Source organism: Canis aureus, chromosome 20, assembly GCF_053574225.1.
Source record: "Canis aureus isolate CA01 chromosome 20, VMU_Caureus_v.1.0, whole genome shotgun sequence".
NCBI classification, from domain to species: domain Eukaryota; kingdom Metazoa; phylum Chordata; class Mammalia; order Carnivora; family Canidae; genus Canis; species Canis aureus.
The window spans coordinates 16,631,004-16,649,673 of record NC_135630.1 but is presented as its reverse complement, the minus strand read 5'-3'; the positions used below and the strand labels follow the sequence as shown (position 1 = coordinate 16,649,673).

General features: G+C 33.2%; 1 protein-coding gene across 1 annotated transcript in view; it reads left to right on the top strand.

Annotated features, from left to right (window-relative positions):
* Positions 1 to 6,156, top strand: part of LOC144291364 (uncharacterized) — a 148,270-nt gene extending 142,114 nt beyond the window's left edge. The window contains exons 6-7 of the mRNA XM_077860883.1: positions 1,486 to 1,641; positions 6,141 to 6,156. Of these exons, the coding sequence (XP_077717009.1) occupies positions 1,486 to 1,641; positions 6,141 to 6,156 (172 nt within the window). The remainder of the gene's footprint in view (positions 1 to 1,485; positions 1,642 to 6,140) is intronic.
* The last annotated feature ends 12,514 nt before the right edge of the window (positions 6,157 to 18,670 follow it).

Here is an 18,670-nt window from a genome sequence, read left to right as displayed (position 1 = left end):
ACTTGATATACTTCTTACAATGCTCTCTAAAGTATACTGTAACTAGTGTGTTTCATTCTCTGCCTTATATTATATGATGTTTTAAAAGTTTCTAATATTTTTTCCATGGCACATGATTTTCTCAGTGAGAAATTGCTTACATTATTTTCTTTGCCAGGAAATAATCTTTGACTTTGATCTGGTTTCAGATAAGCATCTCTTTTTGATGTTATTGCATCGATTGCTGTAGCAATAATGACAAGACCTAGAAATGGAAATAATCTCTTAATAAATCTGACTGTAGGTAAAGCTGAATTATTGTATTTCAAGGAAATTTATTTAGAAATAAATAAATCCCTGTCAAGTAATGTTAGTAGTGGAAATGCTAAATTTTAGAAATGCTAGGTATCAGATAAAAAAAAAACACAAAATGATGAATGAAACTGGACCGCTTTCTTACATCATACACAAAAATAAATTCTAAATGGATGAAAGACCTAAATGTGAGATAGGAAATCATCAAAATCCTAGATAACACAGGCAGCAACCTCTTTGACATCAGCCATAGTAACTTCTTACAAGACAGGTCTCCAGAGGCAAGGGAAACAAAAGTGAAAATGAGCTACTGGAACTTCATAAAGATACAATGCTTCTGCACAATGAAGGAAACAATCAACAAAACTAATGTCATATGGGTGACAAAGAAACCATTGTATATTCTGAGACACAGATGTTTATCATTTGTAGCTAGCAATACCTTAGCAGGGCTAGCAATCAGTGTCAGTAAACAACAATCTCTTGATCTCATTCCCTAATTTTGGGATCAAGCTTTGGGCGTCCATTCTTCTTGGTTTAGCTGTAAATAGCCTGGGCAGTGTTAAATCCTGACCTAGACCTATATGGCTCCACTGGCTCCACTGGAGAGCCCAGTGATGGGACTGACAGCTCTCCCATGGTGAAATTATTATTGGAGTTATTCTCAGTGGCTTATTCACAGTCCTTCAGTTTTTCCAACAATGTATAAGTACTTAATTCCCTCTATTCAGTTCCTTTCTGCTTAATGCAACTAAATTCTCTTTTCAAACTTTCTTCAATGAAACCAACCCACTTTTAGCTTTCACAATGAACTTAAATATACAAAAATAATAAAGAAAAGTAGAGTAGCTAATTATGAAAAAAAAAAGTGAAGATAGAGCTGACAGATTGAAAGGTAGAAAAATATGAGGCATTGATAAATGGAGATATATATCATATTTAAGTAGTATGACATGTTAAAAAAAAACTAGATTTCAGAGCTTTACTTAAATGTATTTTTATCACATTATAGTCAAAGGTAAATTATAAAACAACTCTCCTTTTTATAGTCATTTAGAGTTTCTATCTATTTTCTCATTTTGGCTACTCTTCCTAGTATCCTGTGTAGGATGGTCAATCATCCTGGTTTGCCCAGGACTGAGAAGGGTTCCTGGGTCACAGAACTTCATTGTTGATACTGTGTTATTCCAGGCACACTATGGAAATTGTTCACACTAGTCCTAAAAATTCTCTTCGTGAATATGTGGATGGAGAAAGAGAAACAAAGCCATGCAGAGGATGTTTTCATGGACCATGGCTGGAAGTGCCACACATCATTTCCATTAATATTCTATTACATACTGTATTGTAAGTAAATATAAAAAAATATATAGTACAGTGGCAACTAGAATAATAAGGAAAAAAAAATCAGAGAACAGAAGCAGTGTTCTCTTTACCAAAATCAGTCTTCTCTTTACCAAAATCTGGTTCACATTTTTCTATACATCTCCTCTTCATTGGAGAGGATCCAAAATCCTAACAAATCTCTGTACCAGCAAAAAGCCCAAGATTTCTGGATGATGGACATCAGTCCCTTGGCAACCTGTGAACTGAACAAATTATCTACTCCACTATGAAATTAGCCAGACAGTAATAGGATCCAGAAATTGGATGAAGGTGGTCAAAGGTACAAACTTTCACTTATAAGTTAAACAAGTAATAGAGATGTAATGTACAACATGATGACTAGTCAATGGTGCTGTATGATATATATTAAAGTTGTTAAGAGAGTAAATCCTGAGAGTTCCCACCAGGACAAAAATTTTTTTCTTTTTGTTTAAAAAAATATAAATTTGCTTTTATTAAGGGAAAAAATTGGACATACAACTATTCATTTATGACAATTTGATAATTCCTTTAGGTAAAAATTATGAATACTCTCTACACATGGAACTAATTGGAGATCTTTGATCAAATTTAGATTTATGAGGAATGGAAAGGTTCTTGATTTTTGTCTAGTTCAATTTAATTCAGTTTTGTGTGTGATGGTGTGTATGTGTGTGGGGTGTGCTAAAAAGCATTGTGTTAATTTCAAAGGGCTGTGGTAACAAAGTACCAAAGATTGGGTAGCTGAACAAAAATCTATCTTCTTTTTTTTCTGGAGTCTTGAAGTCTGAGATATAGGTGTTGTCAGGGTTGATATCAAGTGAGGAAGAATCTATTCTATTTCTTTCCTCTAGTTTTTTGTGGTTTGCTGACAGTCTTTGGTGTTCTTCGGCTTGTAGATATCCACCTCTTCTTCCCATTGCATTTCCCTGGGTATATGTCTCTGTTTCCAAATTTCCCTTTTGTGTAAGAACACCAGTCTCATCGGAGTAGGAACCCATCCTATTCCAGCATGACTTAATTTTAAATAATTACATCTGAAATGACGTTATTTTCATATAAGGGTCACATTTTGAGGTGCCGGGGGTTAGGATATGAATTTGGGGAGGATACTATTCAACTTAGTAGAGGCATAAATAGACCACAGATAAAATTTTGTTTATTTATTATTATTATTATTATTATTATTATTAATTTTAAGCTTAGGCCTATGGTATCTTTGGAAATGAATTCCTTTGAAAGTAGTAGAGTTATAATCTTTTTTTTTTTTTTTTTTTTTTTGCTTCCAGTTAGTCCTATGTGCCAGTAACCACACCCAAAGTGTCTTCTGCACATAATTCTCAAGCCTGATTTACATCTTTGCTTTCTCACCTCTAAGAATTTGTTTTAACATAGTGAAGTCTGGCTTCAGACTGGCTTCGAGATCTGGCTTAGGTGGAGAGGCCACTCTCTTCAACGTTCTTTGCAGCAACACTTTGTTTTAATAGACTCTGTGGCTCAAAGGCTTTTTAAACTCTCATTTCATATTTTCTGGGTGTAGAAACTGCCAGCTTTTTAAAGCTTTCAGAGCCCCAACTGTCTCAATTCTATTTTATTTTTATGTGCAAACCAGCCAATTCTTTTCCTGAGTTTATTTCTTTCCGATAATACATTATTAAAAGTCAGCTAGTCATAACCAACATACACTATTATCATGATTCTTTTCAAACATTTCCCCTTAAGCTGGTAGACCTGTGATCTATCCCCTTCCAAGTTACTGTATGCTATAGTTCTCCCAAACATTTGGCTAACAAGGCTCTCCAATGCACTAGTTTCCTTTGACCCTTTACTTTCCATCTAGTACCGCACGTTTTTGTTTAGTAGTACTGAACTCTGAGTTACAATATCTATATTGGCCAGGCCAGTGTGGGCTGAATGTTATAACATAATCCACCTAACACTAAGACTTACTTTGACCAATGAATGTCATGGAAATTATGTGAGTGCATATCCCAGCCTTTGTGTTCTTGAGTTCCTTTTCTCACTTTCTGGAGCTCTGAGATCACCAGGCTATGAAGAAACCCTGTCAATTTTGCTAGCAGATGAGAGGCCATGTTGAGGAAAACCGAGGCACCCCAACAGATAGCAAGCAGCAAGGCTTTTAGACATGTGAGAGTAGGACATCATGAAATTTCCACCACTGAGCTTGAAACAGCTCAGCAAAGCTGCGTTAATGAACCCCAGTGGGACAAGCAGAACCAACCAGTAAATACATAAAATTTGAAAAATGTAATTGCTGTTTTTAAACACTAAGTTTGGGACAGTTTTCTATGCAGTGAACCTGATAAATTAAGTATTGTAAACTCTAGGCAACCCCTAAGAAAAGGAAGAATATTTAGATACCAAGTAGAGTAGACAGTCTCAATACACCAAATTAACATACAGTATACCTCACAAACCAATTTTTGGAGAATACTTATGTAAATTTAATTTTTAAGATTCTAAATATTATTGGCCTGCTATGACAAAAGAACAAAAGAATTTTTTAGTAGAATTGTGTTTCTTTTACTACAGTATAGATTCATTCTAAATTCCAAAGTAAGCTATTATCAGAAAACTCAGAAAATGGTGAAATTTGCACAATTACCTACTAGCCTTATTTTTCTTTAGAGACATATTGCACTTGATGAGCAACCTTTGAGCTTTCTTCCTTTTTTTTTCTCAACATATAACTTTGTATTAGCTGTAATTATAGAATATCATAAAAGTAAGATGATAAAACTTGGAATCTCAGGAAATATAAAAAAATGTGTGGTAATCAGACATTTTTATAGAGAAAAGAAAAACGTGACAACCCCATTAAGCTGGTAGTTGACTATGAAGAACGTAGAAAAAAAAAATCTAAAATTGATCATCACTCCCTCTACTTTCCATTTTCACTAGATTCCCCTGAAATTTCATCTCATTTTGTAAAAGAAGAATTGGAAATGTGGTATAATTATGTATATAGTTAACTTTTCTCTACTGGCATCTTCCTGGAACTTTTTCCCCATTGTTTTTTGTTTTTGTTTCTGACAGCCTTTGAGGTAATAAGCCTTTAAAACTTTCTGAATTTGGTAGTCTTTAGGGAGGTGGGGATGAATCTCAGTATGATTTTTGAAGAAAGTAGTTACAGAAGGATATTAGAATTTGATGGTTAAGGAAATTACACTAAGGAACCCTTGGCTTTAGTCGGATTTTTTTTTTTTTTATAAACATGGGCATATGCTGTTATGTCCAAATGCTTTCTATATCCCTCTTCTTTCATTTATTTACAAGGTGATTGAAGATAAAAGACTAAAAGTTTTGACTACTAATCAGAATTCTCTGTTATAGAAAATTCCCTGAAGAAGAATGGATTTCCTGGTTTCAAAGTATGGATACATAGTAAAGTGAATTGCAAATGTGTGCAACTGTGTATATAAAAAAATGCCATGCAAACATTCTTTACCTATGGGACACCTGGGTGGCACAGTCAGTTGAGCATCTGACTCTTGGTTTCAGCTCAGATCATGGTCTAAGGGTTGTGGGATCAAGCCCCAAGTTGGGCTTTGAGTTCAGCATGAAGTCTCCTTGGAATTCTCTCTCTCTCTCTCTCTCTCTCTCTCCCTTTGTACCTCCCACTCATGTGTTCTCTCTCTCTCTCTCTCAAGTAAATAAATAAATCTTAAAAAAAAAAATTCCTTCCATGTTGATTTGGACAAATAGTTTACTTAATTATTTATATTTTGTGTTTAGATTTGATAACATTTTGTACTACTGATACACTAAAAATGGAAAAATAGCAGATTTTCAGAACAGTCAAAATTGCTAATGTCATCAATTCATTTGAATTTCAGGAAATGATATAGTCTTAGATTTGGAAATATAGTTTAAATCATCTCTTCTGATCCCTATATTGCAAAAGTATACAATCTGTTGCCTCGTTGGAGAGATTGTAAGACCTACTACAGATCACAAAGTCTTTCTTTAGTTTTCATCAAATATGTAGTTTCATGTTTAGGAATGGCTGGAGGCAGAAGAAGCAATGTTTCGGAATTTTGGAAAACAACACATAGATCAAGCTTCCATGTGACAGATTTCCTAACAGCTGTGATGTTTGCCAAGGAAATTCTGCTGGAAGCCCCAGATACTGAATTCAAAGTAAGTCACACATCCCATTCAAAAAACAATCTAAATATGAATAATGTGCTTTGGAGAATAGGGCCTAGAAGAAAAACTCACTCTAGCCTGCAATTCTGAATAGTGCATTGATGCATATTCCATTCATGAGGGAAATTTATTTATTGACTTATGTACCTTGATATTATGTTACTCTTTTAGCAGATAGTACTCATTCCTGAGATAATTCTAAAATAAAAATCATTAAGAGCCTACTAATTAATTACCCTTAGAATTAAAGAACTACATTATCTGTAATTTATGTTCATTTGACCTAAGTTCCCTTTTTTTTTTTTTTACAGATACGTTGGAAATTAAAACAGAGATTTCCAGCTCTTGATTACATTAAATTCAAAGCTCACTTAATCTCTGATGTTTTGTTTAAATAGCAAATCTTGACTTGATTTGAATAAATAACTTCATTTATTATTGGAGCCTATTTTCTTCTCTTCTACTTTTTATTTTGTCAGTTTGATAGGTCCTTCTTTTTATTGTTATTGAAATGCTAAAGGAATTATTCCATCTGGCATCTGCAAAAATCCATAATCATTTTCTCTTTCAAACATCTCTATCTAAAATGTGTGTCGTAACTATGAAGCACGCCAAAGCCTTTCGTATTTTCTCTTTGAAGACTTCTCTTTTTTTAATAGCAGAGAAAATATATTATTCATTTCTATCAACTTGCAATTATTTGAAATATATTCATTTCTTTATCAAGTCTTTACTGAACAACCAATGTCTTGCCATAGGCATCTGTATGAACAGATATGTATGAACAGATACATATCTAACATGATCTGACCTTTGATTGTTTCTCAAGAATCACTTTTTACCACTCTTCCTCATTTATTTCGGACACACTGGTCTTATTTCTGATCTTGCCAAGCATCAAATTCATCTGTTCAAAGAGACTTTCTCAAAGGACTCTGGAATGGCATCCACCTCTGTCATTCTCTGTCCTCTTATCCTGATTTATTTTTCTTCAGTTTGTATCATTGACTTATATTTAAATATGTATTTCTCCTTCTTTTCCACAATGTAAGGTTCACAAAGGAGAAATTTTCTTTGTTGTGTTACTATTTCTACATAAGCAATAATTAGAATAATGACGGGCATAGAAATGAAAACATTTGAGTAGTGACTGTTGAATAAATGTAAAAAAGAATGGGGTCAACGGGTCAGGAAAAAACATATTTGAGTTAAAATAAGGAAAACAAATTAGCCAGATGATGAGGCAAACCAGGATGATAAATTACAAACAGTAGAAGCAACAACAGTATTTCTTAACATTTGCACACAAAGTTGATCTTAACCAAATACCTCCAGTCTATAAATATTTGTAAATGAAGATGTCAGAGACAGGAAAAGGGCATTGTCTTCCCCAACTATTAACCAAATTTCACTTATAACACTATTTGAATAATTTTAATACATACATATTATCTATTTCTTATAGGATAGGAATCCTCTCAGGTAAGAAGATAATTATCACAACAGTTTAATGAAACACATATATCTATATTATACATTTTTAAGGTCATCAGTAACATGAGACTTTCTTATGCAAAGTATGAAGTGAAAATTCATGGAGCAATATAAGTCCATAACTGCTTATCCTCAATTGCAAATTCAAAAAGATATGCACATCTAGAGCTTATTTCTTTTGTTTGTTTAGGCAACATCAAAAATCCTTTGGAGGACCTGACATGTTATATGGAGGCTGGTGTATGAACATACATAGTTTTTACCTCAGAATGTTAACGTGTTCAATTATGTGATGCCATAGGGGAAGGAATGCTACATATTGTGTAGTTAAAAATATTTATTTCTTCCTAAATTTGGATAAAATTCTGAATTTTGGTTTCAGGGATATCAAATAAAAGATGTGGATCCATAGAAGCAAAAAATATAAATTAAAATCTCTAAATTTTTAATTTTCCAATAGAATTAAAAAGAAAACTAAATATTTTTCTACAGTATGACATATTAAGATTATATAAAATAGAGGTCAATAGCACTGCAGCTCAACTTACGAAAACTAAGCTACATTTTATATATATATATAAAGAAAATGTCTCCTTTGTGAACCTTACATTGTGGAAAAAAAGGAGAAATACATATAAATATAAATATAAATATAAATATAAATATAAATATATATTTATATAGAGAGAAAGAAAGAGAAAGAGGGAGAAAGAAAGGGAGAGATAGAGAGGAATGGCCACTAAATATATAAAACATTTAACTGCATCAATAATAAAATTAAATTAAGATGCTATAATTACCCTTAATTTATCAAATTAATACAGATTTTCTATTTTAAACATAGGCAGTAGACAACCTCAAATTTTAATGAAAGGATAAATTAGTACAGGATTTCTGGAAAATATTTTGAGGGTATATGTATCAACAGCCTTAAAAATGTCCATCCCCTTTTATCTGAAGCAATGACACACTTCCAAAATGAACTAAAACACTCATCAACAAACTTTGTTGAAGACATACACACAAAGGAAGATTCTTCAACACTGTGTAACAAAAATACAGCAACTGCATACAATGAGTTTGTTAAATGTTCTCTAATTTAATCATGTGATCAATCACAGTGGATATTTAAATGATTATAAAATATTTTAATAATATATTAAAATTTATATTAATTGAAAAATATAAGCTACAGAAATTTATATATAAGAATAATGGTTAAATATGAAAGTTAGGTTAAATATGAAATATGAAAATTAGGTTAAATATGAGATATGAAAATTAGGTTAAATATGAAATCGTAATTTTTGTATTGAAAGTGACCTTATTTTGGCAATTTTATATAATTCACTTTGATATATAGAGTTCAAAAAAAGACTGTAAGTAGATACACCAAAAATGCTATTAGAGGTGATCTCTACAAGGTAGAATTTCGAGTATTTTCATTTATCCATTGTGTCTTTAGTAGTTTCAGGTTTATGAAGTGAGAACAACACTATTATTATTTTAAACAAAATATTTTGTCAAGAAAATATTTTTTAAAGTATGACATTTAGCAATATTGATAGGTTTGTATACAAGGCTGTCTATTAACAAGTAGCTTATTTCCTACTAAATATTTTCTTTTTTTTTTCTTTTTCAAGTCTTTGTTCCAATTTCAGTTAGTTAACATACAATGTAACATTAGTTTCAGGTTAGATTAGATTCATTAGATTCATCACTTACATACCAGTGCTCATCACAAGTACCCTCTTTAATACCATTTTAACCCATTCTCCCACCCACTTCCCCTCCAGAAACTCCCAGTTAGTTCTCTATGGTTAAGAGTCTGTCCCACGGTTTGGCTCTTTTTCTTCCCCCTGCCCCTTTGTTCATCTATTGTGATTCTTGCATTCCACATATGAGTGACATGATACAGTATTTGTCTTCCCCTTCACTTAGCATAATCCTCTCTTGTTCCATACACATCATTGCAAATGGCAAGACTGCATTCTTTTTGGTGGCTGAGTAATATTCCATTGTATATATAAACCATTTCTTCTTTACTCATTCATAAGATGATGCACATTTGGACATTTTCCATAATTTGACAGTTGTTGAGAATGCTGCTATAAACATTTGATGCATGCATTCTGACAAGTATTTTTGTAATCTTTGGGTAAATATCTAGTATTGCAGTTATTGCATTAGAGGGTAGTTCTATTTTTAACTTTTTGAGGAACCTCAATACTATTTTCCAGAGTGGCTACATAAGTTTGCATTCCCACCAATAGTGTCAGAGGATTCCCCTTTCTCCACATCCTTGCCAACACCTCTTGTTTCCTGAATTATTAATTTTGGCCAATCTGACTGGTGTGAGGTGATATCTCATTATAGTTTTGATTTGTATTTCCCTGATGATGAGTGATGTTGAGCTTCTTTTCATTTATCTGTCGGCCATCTGGATGTCTTCTTTGGAAAAAATGTCTATTCATGTCTTTGTCCAGTTTCTTAACTGGGTTATTGGTTTTTTGAGTATTGAATTTGATATATTTTTAAAGATTTTGGACGCTAAGTCTTTATCAGATATGTCATTTGCAAATATCTTCTCCCATTCCATAGGCTGAATTTAATTTTAGTGATGGTTTCCTTCACTGTGCAGAAGCTTTTTATCTTGATGAAGTGCTAATAGTTCACTTTTGCTTCTGGAGCCATATCTAGTAAGAAGTTGCTATAGCCAATTTCAAAGAGGTTGCTGCCTCTGCTCTCTTCTAGGATTTTGATGGTTTCCTATCTCACATTTAAGTTTTTCATCCATTTTGAATTTATTTTTGAGTATGGTTATGGTATAAGAAAGTGGTCCAGTTTCATTCTTCTACATGTTGCTATACAGTTTTCCCAACACCATTTATTGAAAAGACTTTCTTTTTCCATTAGATATCCATTGAATATTCTTTCCCATGTCTGTTTTTGTGCCGGACCCATACTGTCTTGATCACTACAATTTTGTAATATAAAGTCTGGAATTGTGATGCCTTCAGGTTTGCTTTTATTTTTCAAGATTGCTTTGGCTGTTCAGGGTCTTTTGTGGTTCCCTACAGATTTGGGATTGTTTGTTCTAGCTCTGTGAAAAATGCTGGTGGTAATTTGATAGGGATTGTATTAAATATGTAGATTGTTTTGCATTTTAACAATATTTCTTCTTCCAATCTATGAGCATGGAATGTTTTTCCATTTCTTTGTGTGCACTTCAATTTCTTTCATAAGTATTTTATAGTTTTCAGGGTACAGATCTTTTACTACTTTGGTAAGGTTTATTCCTAGGTATCCTATTGTTTTGGGTGTAATTGTAAATGGAGCTGATTCCTTGATTTCTCACTCTGCTGCATCATTATTGGTGTATACAAATGCAACAGATTTCTGTATGTTGATTTTATATCCTGTGACTTTGCTGAATTAATGTATTAGTTGCAGCAATTTTTTGGTGGAGTCTTTCAGGTTTTGCATATAGAGTATCATGTCATCTGCAAGTTGTGAGAGTTTGACTTCTTCCTTGTTGATTTGGATGCCTTTTATTTCTTTTTACTCTCTGATTTCTGAGGCTAGGACCTCAAGTACTATGTTAAATAACAATGGTGAGAGTGAACATCCTTGTCTTATTCTTGACCATAAGGGAAAGGTTCTCAGTTTTTCCCCATTGAGAATGATATTAGCTGTGGGTTTTTCATATATGGCCTTTATGATGTTGAGGTATGTTACTGTGTCCTGACTTTGTGGAAGGTTTTTATCAAGAATGGATTCTATACTTTGTCAAACACTTTTTCAGCATCGACTGAAATGATCATGTGGTTCTTATCCTTTCTTTTATTTTTATATCCTTTCTTTTATTAATGTGGTGTATCACATTGATTGATTTGTGAATACTGAACCATCCATGCAGCCCAGGAATAAATCCCACTTGATTGTGGTGAATGATTCTTTTAATTACTTGGATTTGATTTGCTAGTATTTTGTTGAGAATTTTTGCATCCATGGTCTTCAGGAATATTGACCTAGAGTTCTCTTTTTTTTAGTGGAGTCTTTTTTTTTTTTTTTTAAGATTTTATTTATTTATTCATAGAGACAGAGAGAGAGAGGCAGACATAGGCAGATTGAGAAGCAGGCTCCATGCAGAGAGCCCGATGTGAAACTTGATACTGGGTCTCCAGGATCACACCCTGGGCTGCAGGCAGCACTAAACCGCTGAACCACCGGGGCTGCCCTTTTTAGTGGAGTCTTTCTCTGATTTTGGATTTAGGGTAATGCTGGCCTCATAGAATGAGTTTGGAATTTTCCTTCCATTTCTATTTTTTGAAATAGTTTGAGAAAAATAGGTATTAACTAATCCCTAACTGTTTGGTAGAATTCTGGTCCTGGACTTTTGGTTTTTGGGAAATATTTTTGATTGCTGATTCAATTTCTTTGCTGGTTACCAATCTGTTCAATTTTTCTATTTCTTTCTGTTTCAGTTTTGATAGTTTGTTTCTAGGAAGTTATCCATTTTCTTCCATGTTGCCCAATCTGTTGGCATATAATTTTTCATAATATTCTCTTATAATTGTTTGTATGGTGTTGGCTGTGATTTTTCCTGTCTCATTAGTGATTTTATTTATTTGGGTCTTTTTTCTTTTTGATAGATCTGGCTAGGGGTTTACCAATTTTATTAATTTTTTCAAAGAACCAGTGCTTAGTTTCATTGATCTATTCTATTATTTGGGGGGATGTGCATGTTTCTATTTTATTTATTTCTGTTTTAATCTTTATTATTTTGCTTCTTCTACTGCCTTTAGACTTCATTTGTTTTTCACTATCTATCTCCTTTAGTTCTAGAGTTGGACTGCATATTTGAGATTTTTCTTGCTTCTTGAGGTATACCTGTATTGCTATACACTTCCCTCTAAGGACGGCTTTTGCTGCATCCCACAGGTTTTGGACTATCATGTTTTCATTTTCATTTGTTTTAATTTTTTTGTTTCTTCTTTAATTTCTTGGTTAACCCATTCATTGTTTAATAGGATGTTCTTTAACTTCAATGTATTGGTGGTGTTTCCAAATTTTTTCTTATGGTTCAAATTTCATAGCATTGCATTTGGAAAAGATGATGGTATCTTTTTGTATTTGTTGAATCCTGCTTTATGACCCAGTATGTGATCTATTATGGAGAATGAATCTTGTGCACTTGAAAAGAAAGTGTATTCTTCTGCTTTAGGATACCTTCTGAATATATCTGTTAAGTTCACCTGGTCCAGTGTGTCATTCAAAGCTGTTGTTTCCTTGTTGATTTTCTGCTTAGATGATATATCCATTGCTGTAAGTGGAGTGTTATTGTTATTGTATTGTTATCAATGAGTTTCTCTGTTTGTTATCATTTTATATATTTGAGTGTTCCCAATTTGGGGGCATAAATATTTACAATAGTTATAGCTTATTGTTGGGCAGCCCCTTTTATTATGATACAGTGCCCTTCTTCATATCTTGTTAGTCTTTGGGTTAAAATCTAGTTTGTCTGGGATGCCTCGGTGGCTCAGTGGTTGAGCGTCTGCCTTTGGCTCAGGGCGTGATCTTGTGTTTCCAGGATCGAGTCCCACATCAGGCTGACTTTATGGAGCCTGCTTCTCTCTCTGTCTATATCTCTGCCTCTCTTTGTGGGTCTCTCATGAATAAATAAATAAAATCTTTAAAAAAATTCTAGTTTATCTGATATCCGTGTGGCTATGCTGGCTTTCTTTTAACCTCCATTAGCATGATAAGTGGTTCCTTATCCTCTCCTTTTCAATCTGCAAGTGTCTTTAGTCTAAAATGAGTCTCTTGTAAGCAGCAACACAGATAGGTCTTGTTTTTTTGTTTTTGTTTTTGTTTTTTAATCTATTATGATACCCTTTGTCTTTTGATTAGAGCATTTATTCCATTTACATACAGAGTAATTATTAATATCTATGAGTCTAGTGTCATTTTATTGCTGGTTTTGTCATTGTTTCTGGAGATTTTCTCTGTTCCTTTTTTAGTCTGTGTGGCTTTTGATCTTCCTTTTCCACTCAAAGAGTCACCTTTAATATTTCTTGCAGGGCTGTCTTAGTGGTCACAAACTCTTTTAGCTTTTGTTTGTGTGGGGAGCTCTTTATCTCCTCTTCTATTCTGAATGATAGCTTTTCTTGATAGAATATTTTTGGCTGAGATTTTTCCCATTCAGCATATTGAATATATAATGCCATTCTCTTCTGGCCTGCCAAGTTTCTGTGGAGAGATCTGCTGCTAATATTTCTTGCCTTCCCTTGTAAATTAGGGACTTCTTTTGTTTTGCTGCTCTTAGGATTTTTTCTTTACTGTACATTTTGCAAATTTAACTACAATCTGTATTGGTATTGTCCTGCTTTTGTTAATTTTGATGGGAATTCTCTGTTGCCCTTGGATTTGGGAGTCTATTTCTTTCCCCTGATTAGGGAAGTTTTCAGCTATAATTTCCTCATATAAACCTTCTGTCTCATTTTCTCTTTCTTCTTCTTCTGGGACCCCTGTGTTATGAATGTTATTACACTTTTTAGTGTCACTGAGTTCCCTAAGTCTATTTTCCATATAATTAGAATAATCAATAGACAAATGACATTACTTTGTTAATAGTTTCAATAAACTTCTAGGAGATAATCATAATGAGATCAGTTTAATTAAATTACTTCTTATTCACATTTCATACAAAAAGTGAGTATTTTAAAATATATATGGTGATTTTTAAGAAAAAATTACACAAAAATACACTTATTAATTGCCATTTAAATTAATCTTAAGAGTTTTTAGTTACTGCTTTATACCCAGTTTTGATTGAAGGGATCTTAGACATAATGTTCAAAAGCCTTATTGATATATCTATAATAAATTATTTATAAGTAATGATAAAATTAGTAATTAATATGTATGCAATAATTAATACATTCAACACATCTTATATGGTATGATGTATGCCTGCTCTGTGTCAGGGGTTGGTCTAATCTGAAAATTCAAAAGTTAACAAGACAGGTCCTTGCATTTCTTGAACCAAAATACAGAGGAGGAGACCAACAGAAACCATCCAACAAACCATTAATAACATAATTATGAGAATATGGGGGTTATAAAGAATGTGGACAAAAAATAGAGATAGAGAATAATAGTTCCTACTTAAGATAGGATATGAACAAAGCACCTCTCTCAAATGACATTTAAGAGAGTTAGTTTGACACCCAGAATCAAGAAGCAGTTTTCAACATGGTCTGTTACTTAGCAGCAAAATCAGGGTGCGGCCCCAGGTTCTCAAGTCAAAATAATTTATATTTTAAAAATAAAATTATTTTAATTTTCTGTTACTGTAACTCAGAATGGATAATATCAGAGTAGAATGTCTGACGTTAAGGTTATTAACAATTCATCAATACAAAAGTATAAAAATTTGGTGAAAGAAAATTTAACTAATTCTAGTTTATCTCCCTTGTGTGTAAATAGAAAACTTACAAAGTCTTTGTAATGCCATTTTCAGTACATTTGCTAAGAAATTTCAGAGTCATGGCTGAAAGAGTTTGATGACTTGTTTGATGAAATGAAAATTTCTTTGGTAACATTAAGGCATTTTTTTCTACCTTTGAATTTAGTCTACTTTTTATTTTTTGGACTTCAAATAATGTTTACTAGGCCCTTAATTTCAGAAATTCTCTGGATATAAACTTCAAAAAACTAAATATTTAGTGCCATTATCCTGAAACTAGAAACATACGACTTTCATTTGGATTTTCTATAAGCATTTTTTCTTTCTTTCTTTCGTTCTTTCTTTATTTCTTCTTTCTTTTTTCTTTCTTCTAACAAGCAAGCAACAAAGAAATTGTGAAAGGAAGGATTATGAAAGGAATATTTCTATTGTCATATATTTTCCTTTATTGCTCTTCTTTTACAAGAGCAAGTCTTGCTGTACTCCTGTACTCCTTTGCTTTCTCTTTTTTTAAACCAATTATATTAAAGGCGATTCAGTAGTATGACTTTGAGCGAGGCAGGTTAGGTTAAAAAAAATTATTATCTTCCTATAGTAGCTGTGCACCCTCTATGGTTTATATTTTCACCATAAATTCTCAAGGATGATCTTCCATAATGCCTATCATGACCATTAACACACTAGGTATAGAGTAATTGAGAGAGAAATCAGAAAGTTAACAAAAGATTGGATGAAGTACAAAAAGCTTCATTTCATTGTATCAGGAAAAATAGTACCCTCAGGAAATTTGAAGCCATACACCAAAGCAGAGTTGTCTACATTTGTAGCATACCTCCTTATTTTCTCAGTGGGAAGATCAGTTATTTTAATTTTTTTCAAAGGAGAGGAGAAATGCAGACTGGAGAATAAGTTTTAAAATATGAATAACTACCAAAATAAAGTCATCCATATTTAAGATGACTTATATTAGTAATGCTTGCTCATATACATTGTATATAACACTAATGCAAGACTGAATTTTTTTCCTCATGAGTCCTACACTCCCAGAGTGAGAATATTGCTTCATTAAATTATTTGAAGTTTGTCAAATCCCATATAGAATGGCATCATAACCAAAAGCAGTATCTCTGTGCTGGGAAGAAGTGAAGGGTTGCATTACTATGATTCATTCATAGAAGTAGGAAATGCACTGAGATGCATCATGCATACATCTGTTAGAGAGGTAGAATTACTCCACACAGAATAAAGAACCTTTTGAAGAGGAGTGTAATGTAATGCACACCAAAGTTTATAGCTAGGTGGCTAGAGCTAAAACTTGGCTGATGTTTTCATTACCAACTTTGTTTTTCTGGAACTTTCTGTTTTTCTAGCTTGGCTCTAACTCAGCAGAAAAAAAATCCATATCTAGGAAACTTTAGAAAAGGTAAAATTTTAAACACATTCAGGTAAACTGGATTAAGGACAGATTCCCAAGTAGAAAGTAATCCATATTTTAACTGTTTGCTTTGGAGAGAGTAGGCCAAACAAAAAAATGATGACTTTGATTCTAAAACTGAACAGATTGATGACTCCAACTCTGTTTATGATTGCTCTCTAGTCAATTCACTAGCAGACCAAGAAACAGAGTAAAGGATGTAGCTAGAAAATAACTGACATGAGTTGGCACAGCTTCCCAAAGCCTCTGCTTGGCAATATGCTTAAGTTTGGTAGTCAGTGCAATGTGAACAGGTGAAATACCTCCAGGCCAGAGGAATTTCAGGGCTGAGTAGACAGGAGAAAGACTGAAGCCAGGACAGAAACTTCTATCTTCTAACAGCACTTTCTAATACAGTAGGATCTAACCACAAGCCACCTGTGGCTAATTACATTCCAATATATTAAAATGAAATTAAAGATTTAGTTTCTCAGTTTCACTAACTAGATTTCAAGTACTCAATATGTATGATTGGTTAGTGGGCCATTTGGCAATACATATAGGACATTCCCATCATCTTGGAAATTTCTGGTGGGCAGTACTGGTCTAATGTAAGTTAATTCTTACTATGCCACAGTAACTTGCTCCTGTGTTCTGCTTCCTATTGGGCTATTTGGTCTTTAGTAGGTCTGAAACTTTGTGAAGATATCATACTGATGAATATATCAAATCCATGCATATTGTTGAAAATTTTTGTGGGAAGCACATGATTTTCTTTTCTTTGTGAATTAGAGGACAGAGTCATTTTACTAATGATCCAGAATAATACAAACAACAAAAGACTTAGGAAAGTGGCAAATATTAGGAAGAGCCAGCATGGGGAGTGAGAGGAAATCACCTAAAAAAATTGAGAAAAAAATTCCGAGTATCACAGGGGTACAAACAGATAGATATAGACCATTTATTTTACATGAGTTGGCTCAATTTCTAACATGTAAGGCCATATTTTATGTGTATTACACTTTATTTGGCATTAGTCTTCTGATTCTAGGGTTTTAGCAGAAATAAATTCTTCCCATTATCCAGAATCTTACATTTGTAAGAATATCCAACTTATGTTTATAAGACTCAGCATAGAAAAGCATTATAATATATAATATTTATATATCATTAAATATGCAGATTAAAACATGATCCTCTAAAAATGTTCTTGGCCTAAACCCTGGATCCTGTGAATACATTGTAATAAATGATAAAAGGGACTTTGCAGATGCAATTAATGTTCCAGACCAAAAATAAGGTTATATTCTAGACCATATGAATGGGTCCAGTTTAACCAATTAAGCCCTTAAAAGTTGAGAAATTTCTGCAGTTGGAGTCAGAGGAGATGCAACAGAAAAGATACGGAGGATGAAAACAGAAGGGAAGGTCAGAAAGAACGGAACTGTGAGAAAGACCTGATGGACCTAAATTATTAACTTTGAAGATAGAGAAAAAGGATCATAAATCAAGAACTGTAGGTGGAATCTAGAAGCTGAGAATAGCCCTTGGCCAACATTCAGCAAGGAAATAAGCATCTGGGTCCTACAGGCAGGTAGAAATGAATTTCATCAACAATTTGGATAAGTCTAGAGGTGGATTTTCCCATAGAGCTTCCAGATAAGAACCCAAGCTGCTCAATAACTTAATGTTAGCTGTGTGGGACCATAAGCAGTGTAACTAGAGAAACTTAGTGGACTTCGGAACTAAAGAACTGTGAGATAATAAATGCATGTTGTTTTAGGCCTCTATGCTTAGTTTCTCATAGCAACAAAAGAAAATTAATACAGATTTATATATGAAAGAATGGAGTCCACCAGTCTTGTTTCTCATGAGTCCCCTCAAGCATGACAACCTTCCCAGTTCATTAAGGACAAAGAATGGAAAAGAGTGTGGAATCTCCTCTTTCTAGATGTCATCTTCTTTATAAATCCTTCTCCTTCTATAACTACTTTCTATTCTCACCAAACTTGAAGGATTTGATTCTTATATTTTATCTCTTATTCAAACATAATAATATTCACAAAAAAATTGTGAGCAAGTGGAGTTTTCCTAGTATTTTACAGGAGTATGAGACATTTATACTACACCCAGTTTTAACCATTCCTTCCCTACATGTAACTGTCCACTAGTCTGTCTCTAGCCACATCATCAACCTCACTCTCTTTCTTTGACCTTCAGCACACACTATTTACTGTCCCTGGATCCAGGATTTCCTATTCTTATATCTGTCCACAGATCTCTCTCCCTTTTCTTTCTAAATTGGAGTTATTCATCTGTTTCACCTTTTATCTCTAGAATAGCATATTATAAGAGATATTGAAAGACTAGACAGCAAAGAACTGAGAATTTTTCTTTGTGGCCTTCATATGGACTAGCTCTCCACAGCTTTTTCTTACAACCCTCTCTTAAAAATAAAACAA